Consider the following 23096-nt stretch of genomic DNA (forward strand, 5'->3'; position numbering starts at 1 on the left):
CGCTTTGCAGTTAAGGAAACTGAGGCCCAGAGAGGTTCAGTGCTTTGAGAACCAAGTCTGTAGGTTGTGTGTCTCATCTTGCGGCCACCTCCAGCACTCAGACCCGATGGCTCCGTGATCAAAACACCGTGCTGTTAAGTGCGTCATTCCTCCTTCCACTCCAGAAACCTCCACGCGGAGGTAAAAAGATAGAAAGAACTTGGGGGAGAAAGCCAGTGTACATGGGAGCAGAGCTTTCCCCCCAAGGGAAGAAGTGGCAGTGATTGTGGGAGGGTCATTTGACTCATCTTTCCTCCCTCTGTGTAGTGGCTTGGGCTCAGTTTCTCAAACCATATGGAAAGACACTCATAAACCAAGAACCACACCTATAGGAAAAGCTTTCTCGGGGAATGGGAAAAATGAATGAGGGCAGAATGGTCCCCCAGAATGGGTGAGGTGGCTCCTCCCTTTGTCCTTCAGGCTCCCACACACCTCCCGCCCTTCCTTCAGGGTTCCCTGTGCCCTCCTGGAGGAAGACAAGGCCACCAACAGCTTCAGGACCAGACACCTGGCTCATCTCAAAAGCAACCCCAAGCTGGCTATGAATGTGTCGGGGATTACTTCCTGTGCTGGGGGGATGAAATCACCTCCAAAGCAATCTCAGAGAAATGTTTGGAAGGAAAAATGAAAGCATGTTAATAGTGACCCTGAAAAGAGGCTGCTGGTTGTGAGTGGTTCTCTCTCCAACCACTGCTGTGAACTCCTGCTTTCTTCCCCCTTTTTCTGCTTTGCTGTGCTGTGTTTAGTTGCTGAGTCATATCTGATTCTTTGCAACCCCATGAACTGTAGCCAGCCAGGCTCCTCTGTCCATGGGGATTCTCTGGCAAGAATACTGGAGTGGGTTGCCATATCCTCCTGCAGGGGATTTTCCCAACCCAGGAATCGAACCAGGGTCTCCTGCATTGCAGGTGGATTCTTTACCAACTGAGCTATCAGGGAAGCCCCCATATGGACCACAGCCTTGTCTAACTCAATAAAACTATGAGCCATTCGTGTAGGGCCGCCCAAGACAGACGAGTCATTGTGGAGAATTCTGACAAAACATGGTCCACTGGAGAAGGGAATGGCAAACCACTTCAGTATTGTTGCCTTGAGAACCCCATGAACGGTATGAAAAGGCAAAAAGATATGACACTGAAAGATGAACTCCCCAGGTCGGTAGGTGCCCAATATGCTCCTGGAGATCAGTGGAGAAATAACTCCAGAAAGAATGAAGGGATGGAGCCAAAGCGAAAACAATACCCAGTTGTGGATGTGACTGGTGATGAAAGTAAAGTCTGATGCTGTAAAGAGCTATATTGCATAGGGACGTGGAATGTTAGATCCATGAATCAAGGTAAATCAGAAGTGGTCAAAGAGGAGATGGCAAGAGTGAACATCAACATGTTAGGAATCAGTGAACTAAAATGGACTGGAATGGGTGAATTTAATTTAATTCCTGCTTTAAGACCCCTGATAACTCAGCAAGAAAGCAGGAGGGACCAGGGGGAAGAAGGCTGGCGTGTTCCGGGTACCTTATTGATCTTTGATTCAGAGGGAGGGAAGAAATGCCACGGCCACTGACTCCCAGTGGCTGGAGAGGAAGAAGGCTCATGTGGGTCTGTGGTCTGTGCCCTCCCAGCTCTCTGCCCAGAAGCAGGAGAGGCCTGAGACAGAAGACTTCAGGGAGAGAGGATAGAGACACATGACGGAAGCCACAGGACAGAAGAGACTTTTTTAAGTTGGAAGATAATTGCTTTACAATGGAGATGTTTAGCTACAGAACCAATAATAAGAACCTTCCTTGTACTGGTTCTCCTTCTGTTCCTCAGGCTCTCTCACCTCCCTATTCTCCTCTATGACACTCCAACTTCTAGTTATATACATAATTGTTTACTTATAAGTTTGATCTTTGTTTCCCCCTACAACTAGACAACACCTGGCATAGTTGGCACTCAGAAACACTTAAGGGACTTCCCTGGTGGCCCAGTGGCTAAGACTCTGTGCTCCCAATACAAGGCGCCCGGGTTCGGTCCATGGTCAGGAAACTGGATCCCACATGCTGCAACTAAGAGTTTGCATGTCGCAACTGAGAGTTCACAAGCCACAACCGAAAGATTCCATGTGCCACAACTAAGAGCTGGTGTAACCAAATAAATATTTTTTTTAAATACTTATTGAAAGAAAGAGTGAGACATAGGGCTGGAAAAGCCAGTCCAGAATGTATAACGGCAAGCTGATTACTCCCCTCTCCTCCACTGGGCAAAAAATATCTAAGCATTCTATTTTAATACTTATTTGCTAAGAATTTTACTAAGTATTCTGTGTAACTTACTCATTAGGCTTCTCAGCAAACCCATGAGAAAGTGTGTTCAGGATCCCCAAGAATCCCCAGGATTCAGTGATTCCCTAGACAGGCTCACAGAACTGAGCAAATCTGTTATACGTACCCCACCAGGTTCCTCTGTCCATGGGATTTCCCAGGCAAGAATACCGGAGTGGGTGGCCATTCCCTTCTCCAGGGGATCTTCCCGATTCAGGGATCGAACCTGGGTCTCCCGCATTGCCGTCAGATTCTTTTCCATCTAAACCATCAGAGAACCCCCTTATATGCAGTTACAGTTTATTACAGTGAAAGGATACAGACTAAAGTCAGAAACAACAAAAAAAAGAAAAGCACATAGAATAGAATCCGGGAGAGACCTGCCACAGCTTTTAGTCATCCCCTCCCAGATGAGTTTCACAGACAGCACTCATTTCTCCCTGTAACAGTGCATGACAGCACACATGAAGTATTGCCAACCAAGGAAGCTTGCCCAAGACTCGATGTCCAGGGTTCTTACTGGGGGTCAGTCAGGTAGGTGTGACTGGCTTCCCATGCAGCTGGCCTTAGTCTCTAGCCCCTCCAGAGGTCAAGGTTTTACTGCATAACTCAGCCTCTCCCCAACATAAATCGCATTGTTCACTTAGACTATCTGCTATGTCCCAAGGCTCCAAGCAAACAGTTCCTCTTGTCAGGCAGGATTTTCTAGGAGCTTAGAGGTTATGTCTCAGGTGAATGGGCCAAATCTTCCACTGGAATCTGCAGTTTGGCTAACACAGATTTGCCGAGTTTACTGCACAAGAAGTATTAGTATTAGCCCCAGTTTATGAATGATCCATACTAAGAGTCAAGAAGGCTAAGTGATTTGGCCACAGTTACCAAAGCCAGAATGCAAACCAACATCTTCCTTCACTTTGACATCTGTGTTCTGTTGCACCCTAGTACCACTCCCTGAGCAAGTAAAATTCTCTACGATAAAAAGAAATTCTCACAGTATGTTTTATAAGCCTGGCCTCAGATAGGAATGTCCAGATTCAGACCTTCTGGTGATCTCAAGCCCCCAGCAACAGATGGTCTGGGACTTATCAAGGCCAGCCAGATATGATGTTGTTGAGTGAGTGCTGGGAGGGTGGGGGTCTCCCTCCTCACCAGAGGTACATGAGCACAAAGGCCAGCCAGCACTTTCTAAAATATACTCCCTTGCCTCCGCTATCTGCTCCAAAAGGATTGTCACCATGAGGGAAGGAGGCAGGATGGCTCAGTTGGCCAAGAAAGCAACTAGGAAGTGAGGACCCAGGCCAGTCAGCTTGACCCTTTGCCTCACGAGCAGAGTGAAGTCACCGGGGAAGTAACGTTTACTTTACCCAGCATTCCCCAGGCCTGGCCTGCCAATCTTGCAAAGTGGTTCAGATGGTAACACAAAGTCACACTAGCGGAGTGGAGCCTCTGAGAAGCCTGCCAGCAAACAAGCCTGTATCAACTCAGTGATTCCTGAGCCTATTTGAGTATGGAACCCTTTCTGAGTATGTGTAGCACTAAATGGTTAAAATTCAGGGCAATTTGGAAAACAGGACCTCAGTTCTCCTTTTTTTTAAATTTTCTAGCTCATGCAAATAGATCTTTCAAATAATTATTATCAGTTATAATTAGTAATCTAATATGCATTCTTTTCCTCCAAGAATGGCAATTCCTGGATGTTTCTGGATTAATTCACAAATGCATTCATTCACCAAGCATTTATTAAACACCTGCTTGTGTCCAGGTCTCAGAGATAGAATTTCAGAGGTGTTTCAGACATGAACCCTAAATTATCCGGTAGGGAATTCATAGCCTGGTGACTGATAACTCGAGCCAAAGGCCAGAATGTTTTCTCTTGGCTCCATTCTCCCGTGACGGGCCACCTTGTGACCAGCACAGGGAGGTAAGCAGCTAGGTCAGCGTGTTGGATTTGGCCCCACCCAATGCCAGGAGTAGAGAACCAGGCCAGCCTCTTTCTAAACAAGTGGGGAGTGCCACTCATGCATGGTACACAGCTCGTTACCCAGGAGCAGGCTGAACGCTCACTGCAGCAAAGCTTTTTCCCTTGTCTGCATTCCTGTGAAGGTTCCATTCAATCTGGGCTCCTTTTCTCTTACCCTGTTATCAATCCACCTGCCTCCTTCATTTTCCAGTTGGAAATAAGCTCAGAGCTTATTGGCAGATAGACCTGCTGCTGTTTTTGAATTCTGCCATTTGGTTATTTCCCTGTTTGCAGTTTCACTGTCTATAGGGTTATAATATGTATTAATCAAGACTTTTTCAGTTTCAGGGGTCAGAAAACAATTCCAGGCAATTTCAATAATAAACAGTACGTTGAGAATATCATCTCATTTAACTGTGTATCCTTCAGGCATAGCTGGATGTAGACATTCAAATTTTATTGCCAAGGCTCTATCCATCAATACCTATTTATCTTATGATATCGCTAGTTCTTGTGCCTTCTGCACCTTCATTCAGGAAGGTGTGTCTGGTGTCTGGGAAATATCATCACTGGTAGTCCAAGGCTCACCACCTCCAGGCTCATGATCCAAAAGAAACACTCTCTTCTTGGGTGTCTATATATCACACATCAAAGAAGATTCTAACTGACCCAGTTTGGAGCACATGCCTGCCCTGTACCAGCATTATACCAGGAGGATTTGGGCATTCTGTTACTGAGCCAAACTTGGGTCCACTCACCCACACGGTAAAACCAATCTACGGACATCAGTTGTGGTGAGGAAAGTGCAGCATTATTGCAGAACACCAAGCAGGGAGAATGGGTGGCTAATGCTCAAAAGACCCAAACTCCCCAAAGGATTTCAGGGAAGGGATTTTAAAGGCAAGCTGAAGGAGAGGGTTGCTGAAGGAGAGGGTTGCAGAATGCCTGATCAGCTCATGGATATTTTTCTGGTTGGTTGGTGGAGAGGTAACTGGGTGGTATTTAGTGAGTTAACAGTATCAACCTTTTGGTTTTGACTGGTCTGGGTTCTACCTGTATGTGGTCATCACTTTTTTCACCTGATGGGGATTTTAGTATCTATAAAACAACTCAAGGACATGGCTCAGAATATTATCTATCATCCTTGATGAGAAACGAAAGGTCCTTGACTTTGTATTATGGCTAAACTATTTATTGTGTCTTACTTGGCTGTCCTTATTTCTGCATTTTCTCATCTTAAATTGTTTTCTGAAACTCAGGGAAGCCTTAGGAGGCTAAAACTTTTTTCATATAAACAAAAAGCAGAGGACATGGCACTGGATAGGGGTTAGCTCTGTCCCCAGAAAGGCCCCCACAGGGCCTTGCTCAGTTTATTAGTGGCCAGCCTGGGCCACATACCCATGTGTATGTGGTGTGGCCAGAGTGAATGACATGCCTCTGAGAAGATGGATCCAAACAGGTGGATCCTCAGAGAAGGGACACTTGCCATTTTACTAGTAACACACAAAAATACTACAACATAATTTTACCATGAATATCTCTGCATGCCCCTGTTTCCTTATTTCAGTGTCCTGTGCTTTATCTTCCCTCAAAAGATGGCCCTCAAGGCTTTCAGACCCTGCTGAGGTGACAGATTAATAGCCTGGCACATTGACTTATTAAGCCTTTTGAATCTCAGAAAAGGATAGCTTGTTAGCCACACACTCAGCCTTCCATTGGATTATCTGGGTTTTTGAAAAGCACCAGGAAAAACATTTGGTTATGATCTGACTCTGAAACCTCCACACTCACTTTATCCTCATCGCCCCTCCCACTTGCACCTGTCAAGACAGGAAACAGTCAGGGTAGTAAAAGCTGTTTCCGGCAATACACCGGGTGATGGCTGATGTGGAACTTGGAGTCATTTCCCCTTGAGAGAACCTTTGAGGACCAGATAGAATCAACCAGCTGAGTCTCTCCAGGTGCTTAACTTTTACATGAGGGCTCTGGAGTTCAATAATTCATGCTAATGCTACCAGCAGCAAGCAAATCATGCTAATGCTACCAGCAGCAAGATTTTGATTATAAAACAATACCCCAAATGAATTTTATGATGGATAACATACTAGGTGATTTCAGGAAGATGAAACAGAAGTCAGGGCTTTGAGGTCAAATGAATGGAAGTCAGTCTCAGGGCTGCTGGTCATTGGCTGTGTGACTTTGCCTGATCGTCGAACAGCTCAGAACTTCTGTTTCTTTATTGATAAAATTAAGATAAAACTATTTCACAGGCTTTGAGATCATATGAATGAGATAGTACATGGAAAGTGCAATTATTCTTGTTGTTTAGTTGCTAAGGCATGTCTGACTCTATTGCAACCCCATGGATGGTAGGTTACCTGCCATCTCCTCTGTCCACGGATTTTCCAGGGAAGAAAGCTAGAGTGGGTTGCCATTTCCTTCTCCAGGGGATCTTCCCAACCCAGGGATCAAACCCACGTCTCCTATGTCTTCTACACTGCAGGTGGACTCTACCACTGAGCCACCTGAGAAGCCCACAGCAGGGCAATAAGACAAATTTCTATGGCTTGTCAGAACCACAATAAGTGTTCATTTCCTTCCCCTCTTCAGAGTCTCTCTCTTTCTTCTTCCTCATCCCCACCCCCACCTCCACCACCTTTACAACATAGAAGCCAATGTTTCTGATAAATATGAATGTAGAACCGAGAGTAAAAGAGGAGAATGAAGAGAAAAGGTGATGAAAAATATTTTCATGTTTAAAGTAGAATTTGCAACCTGCTTCCGCAATCCTTTATCTCTACTGAGGGGATATGGAGATAAGATGGAGATGGTCAATTAGTACTATCTCAGGGTTTCAAAGTTTATGTCTCTTCAAAGAGATTTAAGCAGTTTGTGCAGTTTCAGTTTAATCTACTTGCTCCGTGGTGATTAAAATATATAAGCCACTTGTATAGGAATGTCTTCCAGAAAAGAAAGGAAAAAAGCAACTTGGCCATTTACAACACCTATGTTGAATCTCCATTGCTCCTATTTTAGTTAGAATAAAATGTAACTCAGACCAGAGGCATCAAACTGGGATGAAGGGGAAAGTGTCATAAAAATGCAGCTAAACAGTTCATGAACTTAGGCAAATTTTTAACTTCTCTGATCCCCAGTTTTCTAATCACAGGTGGTGAGAATTAAATAAAAGATATTGTGGAGTGCTTAGCACAGTATCTGGCACATAGGAAGAAACACTGAATAAATATTAGATATTGATATCATCTTATTATGCAAAGTCAAAAGGGCTTAAATTCTTTTTTCCCCTAACTTTTCATTCCTCCTTCCTTTGCTCTCCTTTCCTTTTATGAATCAAAAATGACAGTGTATTAGGCAAGATGGAAGTTCATTTAGCTTTCAGATAAAAATTGGGAAGTAAAGTAATCCAGGACTTGCCTAGCAGCTCTACAATGCAGACTACTCCCCCCCCCCCTTTTTAGGTGAGACTTTCATCCTCATTGTTCAAGGTGGCAGCTAGAGCTCCAGCAATCATGTCCACATTCCCCATAACAAAATGGAGGAAAGGAAAAGAAAGTCAGTCCTTCTCAGTAAGGGCATTTCCTAAAATGTACTTATATCCTTTCGGCCAGATGTAGCTGCCAGTTGAGTTCAGTTCAGTCACTCAGTCATGTCTGACTCATTGCGACCCCATAGACTGCAGCGTGCCAGGTTTCCATGTCCATCCCCAACTCCTGGAGCTTGCTCAAACTCATGTCCATTGAGTTGGTGATGCCATCCAACCATCTCATCCTCTGTCGTCCCCTTCTTCTGTCTTCAGTCTTTCCCAGCATTAGGGTCTTTTCCAGTGAGTCAATTCTTCAAATCAAGTGGCCAAAGTATTGGAGTTTCAGCTTCAGCAGAGGCTGGTAAATGTGACCTATGTATGCCAAATGCTGACGTATCCAGAAAAATGTGATTTATATTATAACATAAAACTGAGAGAAGGCATAGAGACTGACAACTATTACTCCCTGATAAAACTCACCCTGGGAGTCTTAACAGATTTAGATCATTCCCCAGAAATCCTCTGCTCTCATTCTGCTTGCACCTGCTTACTTCTCATGTAAGGAAACAGCTTCTCCAAAAGGTAGTTCCATGGTTTGTTAATCCTACTTAGCTTGGCTTATTTTCCTCCTAAATTCCTCCCATACCTTTCACTTCTCATCCCCCAGCTTCATTCATTTTCTTTTTACCATCCAATTTTAATAGACAACACAATTACTCCATTGTAGAAAATTTAGAAAACACAGCAAAGCACTTAAACTTTTTTTTAATATTCAAAAATCTCACCATTTAGAAATAACCACTTTTCAAATGTTAGTGTATAGCCATCTAGCATTTTCCTCAGGTAAATACATATAAATAAATATATATATATATATATATATATATATATATATATATATTTATAAAGAAAGCCTAGCATACATAACTGTTTTTAATCTCTTCTGTTATACTTAACAATATGAGTAACTCTCATGTTGTTAATTATAGATCAACATCATCAACTTTAATGATTGCGGGGTTTTCCATTGTATGGGTGTATCATAATTTATTCAGCTGTTTCTGTTTATACACAACACTGTGTTAAACCTCCTAGTACATACATCTCGGCTCATTTGCCCACCAAATGAGCTGTGTTCCTGTGGTTGTCTGTCTCCCCAGGGACCAGCAGAAAAGCACTGGTCTGCCATCCCATTAGTAATACGGTGCTGTTCGGGTCTTATCTCGATCCCTAAGCTGTTTGCAGTTCGTTTTTAAATGAACGTTGAAGACTCAGAAGGTCCTTGAAGAACTGAATTAATGTCTCCTTACCTCCCCCATCATAAATAGCAAGACTGTCCCCAGCCGAGGGGCTACTCCACCCAATGACTGAGGAAAACACAAAACACAATACAATTAGAGGTAACACTGAAGGGCTTTCTATAAAACCCAAGTTGCTAGAACTTTCCATTTGTCAAACTGACTTCAAGCAAGACCAGAGTGAGACCGTTTCTCTGTGGAGAAACCAGTTTCAATTAGGAAAAAAATGCATTTGACTGAAATAATTGTTTAGACTGACAACTGATTTGACAAATAACAATTCTTTAGCTGAATATTTTTAAGTGATGATTGATTTCTGATTGTTAATTTGTCTTAGTTGTGCTTGCTAAAGACACAAACACACATGGGGTTTTCAGTTTCTAGACAAGGCTGAAGACAAATTATGGTGTATCACTCTCACATAGCACTTTCTATTTTCAGGGAGTTTTCACCTCAGTTTTCTTCCCATTAACACTGAGGAGTAGGTAGAACTGATATCATTAGCCCTACATTACAGATGATCATTCTAAGAAGTGTCATCTGTTGAGCGCATTCTGTGCACAATATGAAGTAATATACAAATGCATCATTAATATCCTTTAGTCCTCACAGCAACTCTAATAAGGTAGATATTGTTATCACTTCATCTTATAAGTGAACATGGTTTAAGAAAGATGAAATAACTTGACTGTAGTCACATAAGAGCAAAGAGGTGAAGCCAGAATTCAAAATCAGTATTCCTAGCAAGAGTCACGGTCTTACCCAAGTTCCCATAGTTGCGGAGTCAAGTTCAAAGTCCTGCTCCCTGCATAGTGATTAAGAACAGGGTCTCTAAAATCAGATTGTCTGAGTTCAAGCCCCATATCACCATTTCCCGGCTGTGCCACCTGAAGTGAGTTACTACACCTCTCTGTGCCTCAGTCACTCCACCTTAGAAACGGGGATAATACTGTCTCAAAGGTTAAACAAGGTAATCCACCTATGGCACTTAGTGCATGGAAAGTACTCTGTAATTAGTAACTAATGTGACCCCCTTGGTCCCTCCAGCCTCTAAGCCATATATATTTTCTTGATCTGTATCACTGCAGGTGCCTCGAGCAAAGGCCTTATGCAACTACCGAGGGCAGAATCCCGGTGACCTGAGGTTTAATAAGGGAGATGTCATCCTCCTCCGAAGACAGCTGGATGAGAACTGGTACCAGGGGGAGATTAATGGAGTCAGTGGAGTCTTCCCGGCCAGCTCCGTGGAGGTCATCAAGCAGCTGCCCCAGCCACCCCCACTGTGCCGGGCCCTCTACAACTTCCACCTTCGTGACAAGGACAGGAGTGAGAACCAGGACTGCCTGACCTTCCTCAAGGTGAGGTTCTGAGAAGCCACCAAAGTCACCAGTGATCACATAAAGGCTGTGGCAGAACTTAAGTTGTTTGTTGATGTTTTAGAATTACATTTTATACAGGCTTCCCTGGTGGCTCAGTGGTAAAGAATCCACCTGCCAATGCAGGAGGCGCAGGTTTGATCCCTGGCTTAGGAAGATCTCCCGAAGGAGGAAATGGCAACCCACTGCAGTATTCTTGCCTGGAGAATTCCATGGACAGAGGAGCCTGGTGGGCTACAGTCCATGGGGTCTTGGAAAGTCGGACGCAACTTAGTGACTAAACATCAGTGAACAGCGTGCGCCTGCATATGTTATGTGTTTGCATACTTCAAACTGTATGGAGGTGAAGCCACCAGAGAAATCTAACAGGAGTCTGATGGAGGTTCTCAAACATTTGTATTGCAATTATGAAACCAAGTATCCATACCCTCATTCATTCATTCATTCTGCAGCCACTTGTGACCACCTGTTCTTTTCAGACACTGGGGAGCCAGCATGAACAAGTCACAGCATCTGTGCTTGGGCAGAGTAGTGGGAGAAACAGATGGTTAGACAGAAAATTGTAAACATAGTTTAATAGCATGCTCTATAGAACTACGGATCTTACCTCTTCATTGAGTGTCTGCAAGGATATTCTTGCTGACCAAGGTCACTACTGCTTGTTTACAACACTATTTTGTCTGTAGACATTGCCTTCAAAACACTCCAAACAGCAACTACTGAAGCCTGCATGCCTAGAGCCTGTGCTCCGCAACATCAGAAGCCGCCGCAATGAGAAGCCCGCGCGCCACAACAAAGAATGACCCTCACTCTCTGCAACTAGAGAAACTCCGTGTGTAGCAACAAAGACCCATCACAACCATGGATAAATAAGTACATTTCTAAAAACCATTCCAAACACACACAATAACATAATTATATCTTTACACATAGATAACCTCTTACAAGATATATTTTCCAAGGACATCAGTTACCCTACGATTTTTTTTACCTCTCTTTTTTATTGGCTGATTCTTCACCATTTGTAAGTAACAAGTCTGCTGAAGTCTAGACCATAGCCATCCCTGTATATTCAGGGTGAGGGGGTGGATCCAGGACACAGTGAGTCCTGAGGATGCAGGGTCCGTGGATTCAGAGGGTCAACTGTACTCTAAGTCTCGAATCTGAGCAACCTTCAGGAGGTAGTGAGGACAGGGAAGCCTGGTATGCTGCAGTCCATGGGGCTGCAAAGAGTTAGCAACGTAGCAACTGAGCAACAACAAAATTCAGTACTTATTATTCCCTAAACATTCTAATTTTCTCATAGAAACTAAAGTTGGGGTAATTTTTATTCTTTGCAACTTAAGTCAAATACAAGTGCAAGTAACACTGCTACAGTAAGTTCAGGAAAAGTCTTTTGTTTTGTAAAACATTTTTATTCCATCACTCCCTGAAATGAAATTTGCTTCAGATTCCCTCAGACCAGATAACTTCACTGTCCTCCATATTATGAAATACTGATCTTTGTTATTGTCTTCACACCTCAGAGTGAGTCCCCTAAAGAATACCATTCATTAGCCGACCTGCACATTTTATACTTTGGCTACAGCCAGAGGACAGCAGTTCAATTCCACAAGCGTTTATTGAGTATTTACTTTATGCCTGGCATTAGACACTGAACTCTGGGGACACAGCCAGAGGAAGATACAGGCAGGGAGCATATCTGCTTTTGTGTCCCCTCTCTGGGAATTTGCAAACTGGGACACTTACCCAAGAACTTGCTCATTCATTGAATTCATCCATGTACCAGGCTGTCTATGCAGATACAGTGAAGAGTCATTGTCCATATCTTCATGGAGCCAGCAGTCTAGTGGAAGGAGCAGACACATAAATGGGAAATTATGACAAAGGACTCAGAAGAGAGGATTTGCTCCCTCCCAGAAGATTATCAGTGCTTCCCCAACGGCTCATCATTAAAGAATCTGTCTGCCAATTCAGGAGACACTGGTTTGATCCTTGGGTCGGGAAGATCCCTTGGAGGAGAAAATGGTAGCCTGCTCCAGTATTCTTGCCCAGAAAATCCAATGAACAGAGAGCCTGTCGGGCTACAGTTCACAGAGTCCCAAAGAGTCTGACACGACTGAGCACAGCACGGTGGCAGAAGGCTGTCATAGGCTGAGACTTCACTAGGAAATCTCATGGTCTTCCTATAGTCAGCTTGTCTAAAAAAAAACTCAAGATCTTTTCTCCCAAAGCTACTCTTTTCCTGGTATTTTCTGTCTCAGTAAATTTTCCAGTTTATTCACACATGCATTCATTCATTCACCCATGCATGCACTCAAGAAATACTGATTGTTTAAAAATTGTGAATCACTGTGTTGTACACCTGAAACTTATATTGCACATCAACTATACCTCAATAAAAAAATATATAAAAACTGATTGGTTGACTGCTAAAAGGGAGCCACTGTATAAGGTCCTGGGGACAAAAATGATCAAAATAGATCCAGGCCCTACAGACACAGCGTTTATGGTCTGATGGGATAGACAGACAATATAGCAATCATAACATAAACATGTGTAATTGCAGATTATAATAAGGACAAAGAAATCTAAGAAACGGTACAGTGCCGTAATGAATTTAGATTTGGATTCATCTCCATTACTAAGGGACATATATCAGAGAGATCAGTGGATGAATATTCAGATTTAGATGGATGAATATTCAGACTTAGATCGATGAACAGGTGTGGACATGGAAAGATGTTCCTGACGTGATATTAAGGGAAAAAAACAACATATCCTATATGACTTCATTTGAATGAATACAAAAGAAGCCAAATGAATATACATGCTAGAGTCAGAGTGGAGGTGACCTCTTGCTAGGTGTCAGGGAAAAGCACGAGGGCCATCTAGGTGCTGGAAATATTCATCTCTCTTGCTCCAGATGGGGGCTTTGTGGATATATTCAACTTTAAAACTTCATCAAGCTTTACATCTAAAATATTTACGCTTTATTGTATGCCTGTATACATGTTTTTGAAAAAGTTTTTTAATTTTTAATTTCTAATTTTTATATTAAATATAAAATATATTATAATTTTATATATTTATATATATTTTATCTTCATATAAAAGAACCTGGGGAAAAAAACATGTTAACCAAGAGGTTAACACTGATTGTATCTATATTGTGATAGAATTCTTTATTTTGCCTATTTATGTTTCCAAATGTTTCTACAAATCTCCAATAACCTTTGATAATAAAAACTTGAATAAAAAGCCATTTTATGTTTGATACATTAAAAATTGAACACGTTCTGAAAAGTGTTCAAAATCAGAATACAATGCATTCTTCCTTTTGCTAAGCCTGTCTCCCTATATCTTCCATGTTGATTTCTCATCAGATTAATTTAAATGAAAAGCCCTGATTCTGCAGGTGATGGAAAATTAGAGACATTTCCAAGTTTTCTGAATGGATTTCCTTGATACTCCAGATTATTTCTACTCCTCTTTTGGTCTTAGTGACCCAAATACTGCCTTTAATGGAGAAAAGAGTATTTTAGCAGAGAGATTTTATAAATAGATTATGAAAGAGTTACCTTACTTGCACCTTACACTGTCTGAGATTCCAAGCTGATCTCCATGGAAAGCTTTCCCTCCCAGAAAACTGAGAGTAAATGCTAACCAGGAGACTTTCTCTCTTTCAGGATGATATCATCACTGTGATCAGCCGAGTGGATGAGAACTGGGCAGAAGGCAAGTTGGGAGATAAAGTCGGTATCTTCCCAATCTTGTTTGTGGAGGTACGTGACTATCAAATCTACATCTGATACGAGGTTAGAATTATACATGGACTACAGTGATGCCTGAGAGAATTTTCTATTTGATATGAGGCTTATTTCAGAACTAACTAAAGTCTTGAAAGATGCTAGTCCATAATACCCATTTCTGAACTTCTCTGGTGGTCCAGTGGTTAAGACGCCATGATTCCAGTGCAGGGGGCACAGATTTGATCCCTGGTCCAGAAACTAGTGTCCCATATGCCATGCTGTGAGGCCAAAAACAAATTTTTTTTATTACAAAACACCCATTTCTGGCAACAGTGTGGGAAAATAGGCCTTTTAATTCTGCTGATGGGAGTACAAATCACTGTCATCTCTCATCTGCAGACTCAAACTCTTATCAAGAATATTGAAAATGTACATCTCCTGTGAGTCATGAATTCCACACATGAGAGTTGATTATAAGGAAATAATAAAACAAATGTGCTAAGAAGTATGTACAAAATGCACAAAAATGTTTACCATAGCATTGTGCATAGTGGTGAAAAGTCAGAATAAGGATTTAGTTTTTTTTTAATTATGGTGATGGAAAAATACAAGCCCATTAAAAATAAAATGTTTAAAGATAATACTCAATATCAGGGAGTATCTGGCATTGTGGAAAGATGTTTGTGATTTATTGTTCAGTTCAGTTATATCAGTAGCTCAGTTGTGTCCAACTCTTTGCAGCCCTATGGACTGCAACACACCAGGCTTCCCTGTCCATCACCAACTCCCAGAGCTTGCTCAAACTCATATCCATTGACTCGGTGGCACCATCCAACCATCTCATCTTCTGTCGTCCCCTTCTCCTCCTGCCTTCAATCTTTCCCAGCATCAGGGACTTTTCCAAGGAGTCAGTTCTTTGCAGCAGGTGGACAAATTATTGGAGCTTCAGCTTCAGCATCAGCCCTTCCAATGAATATTCAGAACTGATTTCCTTTAGGATGGACTGATTGGATCTCCTTGCAGACCAAGGGACTCTCAAGAGTCTTCTCCAACACCACAGTTCAAAAGCATCAATTCTTTGGTGCTCAGATTTCTTTACATCCAATTCTCACATCCATACATGACTACTGGAAAAACCATAGCTTTGATTAGATGGACCTTTGTCGGCAAAGTAATGTCTCTGCTTTTTAATATGCTGTCTAGGTTGGTTATAGCTTTTCTTCCAAGGAGCAAGCATCTTTTAATTTCATGGCTGCAGTCACCATCTGCAGTGATTTTGGAGCCCAAAAAAATAAAGTCTCTCACTGTTTCCATTGTTTCCCCATCTATTTGCTATGAAGTGATGGGACCAGGTGCCATGATCTTAGTTTTCTGAATGTTGAGTTTTAAGCCAACTTTTCAGTCTCCTCTTTCACTTTCATCAAGAGGCTTTTTAGTTCTTCTTCACTTTCTTCCATAAGGGTGGTGTCATCTGCATATCTGAGGTTATTGATATTTCTCCCAGCAATCTTGATTCCAGCTTGTGCTTCATCCAGCCCAGAGTTTCTCATGATGTACTCTACATATAAGTTAAATAAATCAAGGTGACATTATACAGCCTTGATGTACTCCTTTCCCAATTTGGCACCAGTCCATTGTTCCATGTATGGTTCTAACTGTTGCTTCTTGACCTGTGTACAGATTTCTCAGGAGGCAGGTAAAGTGGTCTGGTATTCTCATCTCTTTAAGAATTTTCCACAGTTTGTTGTGATCCATACAGTCAAAGGCTTCAGCATAGTTAGTGAAGCAGAAGTAGATGCTTTTCTGAAACTCTCTTGCTTTTTCAATGATCCAACAGATGTTACCAATTTGATCTCTGGTTCCTCTACCTTTTCTAAATCCAGCTTGAAATCTGGAAGTTCTAGATTCATGTACTGTTGAAGCCTAGCTAGGAGAATTTTGAGCATTACTTTGCTAAGCATTTGCCTGCAGTGTGGGAGACCCAGGTTTGATCCCTGGGTTGGGAACATCCCCCAGAGAAGGAAATGGCAATGTACTCCAGTATCTTGCCTGGAAAATTCCATGGACTGAGTAGCCTGGTGGGCTACAGTCTATGGGGTCGCAAAGAGTCAGACACGACTGAGTGACTTCACTTCACTTTTGCTAGTGTGTGACATGAGTGCAATTGTGTGGTAGACTGAACTTTCTTTGGCATTGCCTTTCTTTGGGATTAGAATAAAACTGACCTTTTCCAGTCCTGTGGCCACTGCTGAGTTTTCCAAATTTGCTGGCATATTGAGTGCAGCACTTTAATAGCATCATCTTTTAGGATTTGAAATAGCTCAACTGGAATTCCATCACCTCCACTAGCTTTGTTCGTAATAATGCTTCCTAAGACCCACTTGTCTCTGTGCTCCAGGATGTCTGGCTCTAGGTGAGTGATCACACCATCGTGATTATCTGGGTCATGAAGATCTCTTTTGTTTAGTTCTTCTGTGTATTCTTGCCACCTCTTCTTAATATCTTCTGCTTCTGTAGGTCCATAGCATTTCTCTCCTTTATTGAACCCATCTTTGCATGAAATGTTCCCTTGGTATCTCTAATTTTCTTGAAGAGATCTCTAGTCTTTCCCATTCTATTGTTTTCCTCTATTTCTTTGCACTGATCACTTAGGATTCTTAACTAAAATAAATTTTAATGCTTGTAGAGTTTCAGATATAGAAAATGAAGTTCTAGAGTTCTGTTTCTCAACAATGTGACTGTGACTATAATTAACATTACCAAATTGTATACTTAAAGATGATGATTATAGTAAATTTGCTATGTATTTTTTCATCACAATTTTAAAAAAACAAAGTAACTGCATGAAACTAGCTTTATAAATGTGTGTGTGTGTGCATAAATGGATAAAGGACTGGAAGAATATGTTCCAAGATATTAACACTGGTGATCACCAGATGGTATGATTCTAAATGATTTTCATTTTTTTCTCCCACCCTGTATTTTGTAAATCTTCAGAAATTAGCACATATTACTTCTATTTTTTTTCTACTCTAAAAGAACAAACGAACACCTGTTAGCTTATCTCCCTGTTTCTCCAGATAATATATCATCTATAGCCTCTAACCTCTCTAGCTGTCAGCCCCACCCCAGCTTGAAGCAGGTTATCACCAATTTGAAAGAGAGATTTCATTGTTTAACTACATTTGTGGGGTGCTTACCAAGCCCAAAGCTTTAAAAGTGAGCAGTGCCAAGCTATAAAAGAAGTAAAAGGTGTACTCTTGGCCCTCTAGTAGGGTGGGGTGAAACAAAGCAGAGGCCGAGTTGCAGAGAAGGGACCAGCATTTCCATCTGAAGAGCCAGAGCAGGTTGTGAAAGGAGTGCCCAGAACACAGCCCAGTTGCTGGGTTCCCTCTATACCACCCCCTACTCAATCTGTATGGAAGGAAGGAAAGATGGAAGGGAGGGAAAGAGGAAGGGCCCAGAGAGGCTGGGCCTCCTACTCTCACCACCAAGTGATAGTGCTTTTTCTCGTGTTGAAGCCCCATCCAGCTATACCCACCCAGTTCTCTTCTTGTTCAGTTTCACTCATTTTATGAGGCTCAGCTAGAAACCTATTTTTCCATAAAATTCCAGTAACTAGTTGGAACATTTAGCTGTCTCTTTCTTCTCTGAACACCTGATTGTACTTCACAGGCTAGCCCAACACAGAGCAGATACTTTGTTAAATAATAATAATTTTAGCTTCACAAGCAAATGAATGAAAAAATATTTGGCAAGTGTTCCAACTGACCAGGAAAAAAAACTCAGAAAACCATCCTTTCAACATGACCTCATCCCTCATCCTAAATATATATTCAATCATTCAACTAATTTTTCATTGAATGCCTGCTATGTCAGGTCTTGTGCTAAGTTCTAGTGATACAAGTTAGATATGGGTCCCTAATTTCAAGGACTGTAAGGTGAGACATTAATGAGTAATTATAAGTGTGATGAATGATGCAAAATGTGAAGGAGAGGGAATTACTGGGGGGAAGAGGGTATGATGTGCAACTTACTTGAGTAGGGTGTTGGCAGATGCCTTGTAAGCCAAGATCTGACAGATGATTAGGAGTTGTTTAGGTAAGAATGGAGGGAAGAGAGTTTTGGGGACTGGAGGTAACATGTGCAAATGTCCTGCAGGATAAGGAAGTGTGGTAGCCTCCAAAGAACGAAAAAATACTAGAGCTGAAGCTTCGAGAGTAAGAGAGAGACAGGAAAACAAAACCAGGGAAACAAATGGGAACCAGACCAGAGGGGACCTTGTAAACCTTCCTGAATTAGTCAGGATGAGCCAGGTTATGCCATGGTAATCAACAGCCCCCATATCTCAGTGGCTTCACAAGAAAAGCTATACCCAATCCATATTACTTGCTCACCACGCAATGGTGAGAGGCTGTGCTCACAGAGTCGTTGAGGAATGCTGCAGGAGGAGGCTGTGCCATCTTAAAGCTATGCCATCTGGAACACATGGACTTCCTAGGTTTCATGGCAGCAGAAGAGTAAAGAAGAGGGAGTTGTATACCAGCAAAGGCCTCAGCTCTGTGACGTTGGTCACTCCTACTCATGGTTCATTGGCCTGAACGAGTCACATAGTCCCTTCCATCCTGAAACCAGCTGAGAAGTATAGGGGTCCACATGGAATATTTGCTGAGCATTCCTGCCATATCATAAGAAGTTTGAACTTGACCCAGAAATCAGTGGGCACAATTGAAATATTTAAAATGAGGCAGTGACTCCACCAGGTTTGGGTTTCTTTTTTTGATTACTATTTTTACCTTTTGGCTGTGCTGGGCCTTCGGTGCTGCACATGGGCTTTCTCTGGCTGTGGAGAGAGGGGCTTCTCACTGTGGTGGCTTCTCTTGTTGGGGAGCACTGGATCTAGCCCCACAGGCTTCACTTGTTGCTTCACGTGGACTGGGTAGTTGCGGCTCATGGGTTCTAGAGCTCAGGCTCAGTAGCTGTGGCACACAGGCTTGGCTGCTCCATGGCGTGCGGAGTCCTCCCAGAGCAGGGATCAAACCCATGTGCCCTGCACTGGCAGGTGGATTCTTTACCCACCTGGGAAGTCCAGATTGGGGTTTCTTAAAGATTGCTCTGAATGCAGCGGGAAAAATGATTTGAGGAGGATATCCTGCATTTAAAAAAAAAATTTTTTTTTTTTAAAAAGCAGAAAGATCATGAGCTACTCCATCACTCAGTTAGAAAATGACTGTGGCTTTGACTAGCAGATTGGAAACAAGTGGACAGATTCCAGGACCTGTTAGTAGGTAGATCCACAGGAGCAGGGGACGAGGGAGAGGAAGTGGTCAGAGATAACACCCCGCTTTTGGCTTTGTGTGCCTAGGTCAGTGGTAGGGCCATCTGCTGGATGAGGCAGCACTTGGTGAAGAGGAGCAATTATGATGTTTGGGAGATGATGGTTATGTCTCCAAGGACAGAGATCAGCTACAACTAATCCCTGTGCTGAGCTCAGTTTCTCCGTCAGGTCCGACTCTTTGCAACCCCACGGACTGTAGCCCACCAGGCTCCTCTGTTCATGGGATTCTCTAGGCAAGAATACTGGAGTGGTTTGCCATGCCCTCCTCCAGGGGATCTTCTCAACCCAGGGATCAAACCCAGGTCTCCTGCATTGCAGGCTGATTCTTTACCATCTGAGCCAGCAGGGAAGCCCAAGAATACTGGAGTGGGTAGCCTATCCCTTCTCCAGGGGAACTTCCCAACCCAGGAATTGAACTGGAGTCTCCTGCATTGTAGGTATATTCTTTACCAGTTGAGCTACCAGGGAAGCCCCTCAACTAATCCCTAGCTGGATGCATAGGAGGTGCTTAAATTTTTGTAGATTAGAGCTTGCATAGTCCCTTGTATTATTTCAAGAAGCTTCTTCATCAGTATGGGAAAACAAGGCATCATTGATTTTATTACCCATTTCTGATACCCTTCTTTCCCAAAACGTCTGCATTTAATGATTATTCATTTGGATACCCACCACTCCACCTCTAAAATTAGTGATTACAAGAACCCTCGCGATCATCATCAAACTAGCCATCGCTTCATTTGTTCTTCTAATTGCTAGGAGGGGGAAAGATAATCAAGTGGTTGCTCTAATCTGGGAACCTGGTTTTCAAAAATTACTTGAAATCCAAATTGAGCTTTTTAAAGCAGCACTTAAATGTTGACTCCAGTCATTTCATTAAGACCAGCACTTGCTGAGAACTCTTTAAATAAGTTTTGAACCACCAAGGCCATGCAGAACAACTGGAAGGAAGGAGAGCTTCCTTCTGGGAGCAGCAAGGTGGGGCGTTTTTGGCATCAACAGGATTTTTCTTGTTAATGTATCATTTGACCTATTGAATTGCACCTGGATAAAAGGTGCTAAAACAAATGCCAAGCTTATGCCAGTTTTTGTCAGGACTCCTCCTGCGGGGCCTGCCTGGGTCATGTGAACCTCGCTCAGCCCAATGAACCTCAAGGATATTGTTTTGAATGAGTGAGTGCAAATTGAAGAGCTCTGCAGTCCTTCCCCGACTGAGCTATTAATCACACTGGCAGAGGACAGCAAAGACCTACAGTCACATGGGACTCTTTGTCTGTGTTGCTGATGGAAAACACTCACAGTGTTGCTCACCTAGGGACAGAAAAATTAAGTGGAACCAGAAAAAATATATATTTATTTCATTGTGGCTGTGAATGACCAGAAAGAACTTTACTCATTCAGCTCAGAGGGTGTGTTATCCCCTTCCTGGGGGAACAGTAGCAGGAGGCATGCTCTGGGGGGAAGTGAGGCATGGTCCAGGCTTCCACTAGAACTGCCCTACGTAACTTCAGTAATTTCCCAATTGATCACCCTCCTTCTGGGCTGACACTTCTGAATAGCAGCCAGAATGAGCTTTTGATGCATTTGTTTTTGTTTATATACAGTAAAATTTGCTCTTTTAAGGGACAACTTAACCATCGTCTCCCAACATCATGATTGCTCCTCATCAGCAAATGTTACTTGATCCAGCAAATGGCTCTACTGCTGACCTAGGCACACAAATCAGAAAGTGGGACGTGATGAATAACCACTTCCTCTCCCCGACCCCATGCTTCTGTCAAACTCCCAATCCTGTGGATCTGCCTCCTGAAAGGCCCTGGAATCTGTCCACTTGTCTCCAATCTATTAGTCAAAGCCACAGTCATTTTCTAACTAAGTAATGGAGTAGCCTCTTAACAGGTCTTTCTGCTTTTCTGATAAATGTATACAGTATAACCACACCACCATCAAGATGTAAAATAGTTCCTACATATCCCCAAAAATACAAAGGTAGACTGCCCCTTTGAAGTCAGCTCCTTCCCTGACTCCTGCTCCCGGATACCCCACTGATCTATGTTCTGCCCCTGCAGTTTTCCTTTTACAGAAGGTCATAGAAATGAAATAGAAAAGAATGTAGCGTCCGGAGTCTGGCTCCCTTCACTTAGCATAGCACCTCTGAGGTTCACCCATGTTGTTGGGTGTATATGAAGCTCATCCATTTTTATTGTCAAGTCATATTCCACGGTAGGGATGTGCCAGTCAGTTACTCACCAGCTGAAAGACACTGCGGCTGTTTCCAGTTGTCTGGCAGCTAACACTAAAGCAGCTATAAACACTTGCATGCCAGTTTTTGAGTGAGCCTAAGTTTCCATTTCTCTTGGGCAATTACCTAGGAGTGGGACTGCTGGGTCAGATGCTAAGTAAGAAACTGCCAAACCGTAGCATGAGCTTTTAAATAAAGGCATAAATCAGATCATGTCACCCTTCTACCCCAATCCTGCCAAAGGCTTCCTGTAACACTTAGAATAAACTTGAAGCCTCCCAGCCTGGTGTGATACAGCTCCTGCCTGTCTCCATGGTCTCCTCTTTACCACCTGCTCCTCGCTCGTTCTAGACCATTCTCCTTTCTGATTCTTTCATGTCTTTTTCTCAAACAGTCTGAGTTTGCCCCCTCTTGGGGATTTTTCCATTAGCTTACCCTGCTACCTGGCATGTTTTTATCCCCATCTTCACATGGCTGGTTCCTTCTTGGCATCTGTGTCTTAGCTTGAATGTCACCTTCTCAGCAGGTCTTCCTTGACACCTCACCAAACTCCCCAAATCTGGGGCCTCCTCCCCCTGTCACTCTCTGACACATCAGAGCATTTATTACCGCCTGAACTTTATTTATTTATTCATTTGGTTGTGCTGGGTCTTAGTGGTGACACATGGATCTTTAGTTTTGGCAGGCAAACTCTTAGTTGCTGCTTATAGGATCTATGAATAGCTCCTATAATATTACCAGGAATGAAACCCATGCCCTCTGCATTGGGAGTAGGACGTTTTAGCCACTGGACCACCAGGGAAGTCCCTGCCTGATATTTTCTTGTTTAGCTGTTTATGTGCTGGCTCTACCATGTATAAATCACCCCTTTGGGGCCTCAACTCTCTTATCTTTAAAGTAATAATGCCCCTTTCCCATTTGATGATTTTTTTCCCCAATAGTATAAGCTTCTGGAGACAGAAACTACATCTTCTTTAAAATTCTCTATCTCAACTCTATTAATCATCTTAATCATCTGAACATTTTCATTAGAAACTTCTTAATGAAAAAACATTTCTTAAATGAGCACATTCCCTTTTCCCTCTATCACTGAATTTCAGAATTAGAATGAGATGTGCAATTTTAGAGAGCAACTGGTGACAAGCATCATGATGAAGATACTTTTACCTGTCCTGGAAAGTTTATTCCCACCACCCCATTTGTCAGCATATTTCCGATTTCTGAAGGACATGAACTCATGGGCTGCTT

At 42.6% G+C, this 23096-nt stretch overlaps 1 protein-coding gene across 2 annotated transcripts in view; it reads left to right on the forward strand.

Annotated features, from left to right (window-relative positions):
• Positions 1 to 23096, forward strand: part of SH3RF2 (SH3 domain containing ring finger 2) — a 151685-nt gene that overhangs the window by 56689 nt on the left and 71900 nt on the right. For both annotated transcript variants that reach the window (XM_004008919.5, XM_060415883.1), the window contains exons 3-4: positions 10232 to 10501; positions 14209 to 14304. In XM_004008919.5, coding sequence (XP_004008968.2) covers positions 10232 to 10501; positions 14209 to 14304 — 366 coding nt within the window. The remainder of the gene's footprint in view (positions 1 to 10231; positions 10502 to 14208; positions 14305 to 23096) is intronic.

This window comes from Ovis aries, chromosome 5, assembly GCF_016772045.2.
Source record: "Ovis aries strain OAR_USU_Benz2616 breed Rambouillet chromosome 5, ARS-UI_Ramb_v3.0, whole genome shotgun sequence".
In the NCBI taxonomy this organism is placed as follows: Eukaryota; Metazoa; Chordata; class Mammalia; order Artiodactyla; family Bovidae; genus Ovis; species Ovis aries.